This window comes from Morone saxatilis, unplaced genomic scaffold (assembly GCF_004916995.1).
Source record: "Morone saxatilis isolate NCDOM2014 unplaced genomic scaffold, NCSU_SB_2.0 Contig2, whole genome shotgun sequence".
Lineage (NCBI taxonomy): Eukaryota > Metazoa > Chordata > Actinopteri > Moronidae > Morone > Morone saxatilis.
The window spans coordinates 26,544,150-26,544,424 of NW_023339762.1; the positions used below are offsets into that span (position 1 = coordinate 26,544,150).

At 60.4% G+C, this 275-nt stretch overlaps 1 protein-coding gene across 1 annotated transcript in view; it reads left to right on the forward strand.

Annotated features, from left to right (window-relative positions):
• Nucleotides 1–275, forward strand: part of znf277 (zinc finger protein 277) — a gene marked incomplete at its 5' end in the record, with an annotated part of 1,068 nt that continues 793 nt past the window's right edge. Inside the window, 1 exon segment of the mRNA XM_035665876.1 lies at nucleotides 1–170. Coding sequence (XP_035521769.1) covers nucleotides 1–170 — 170 coding nt within the window.

A 275-nucleotide genomic window follows, 5' to 3' on the forward strand; every position in this document is an offset into this window, starting at 1 on the left:
GCTCCCAGTGTGCAGGGGCCCAGTGTGCAGGGGCCCGGCAGCGAGCTGCTGGTGTGTCTGTTCTGCCCCGAGTCCGTCCCCCTGCGGCAGAAAGACGTCCTCCTCAAACACCTGCTGCTGGAGCACAAGCTGGTCATCGCAGACGTCAAACTGATCGCAGACCTGCCAAAGTACGGAGCGCTCACTGTAACCACAGATGGTGCATGTGTCAGTGTAATGGGTTCTGTGTGAGTCTGTCCTCTGTTGGAGTGTTTCTGACGCATTCCCCCCCCCCC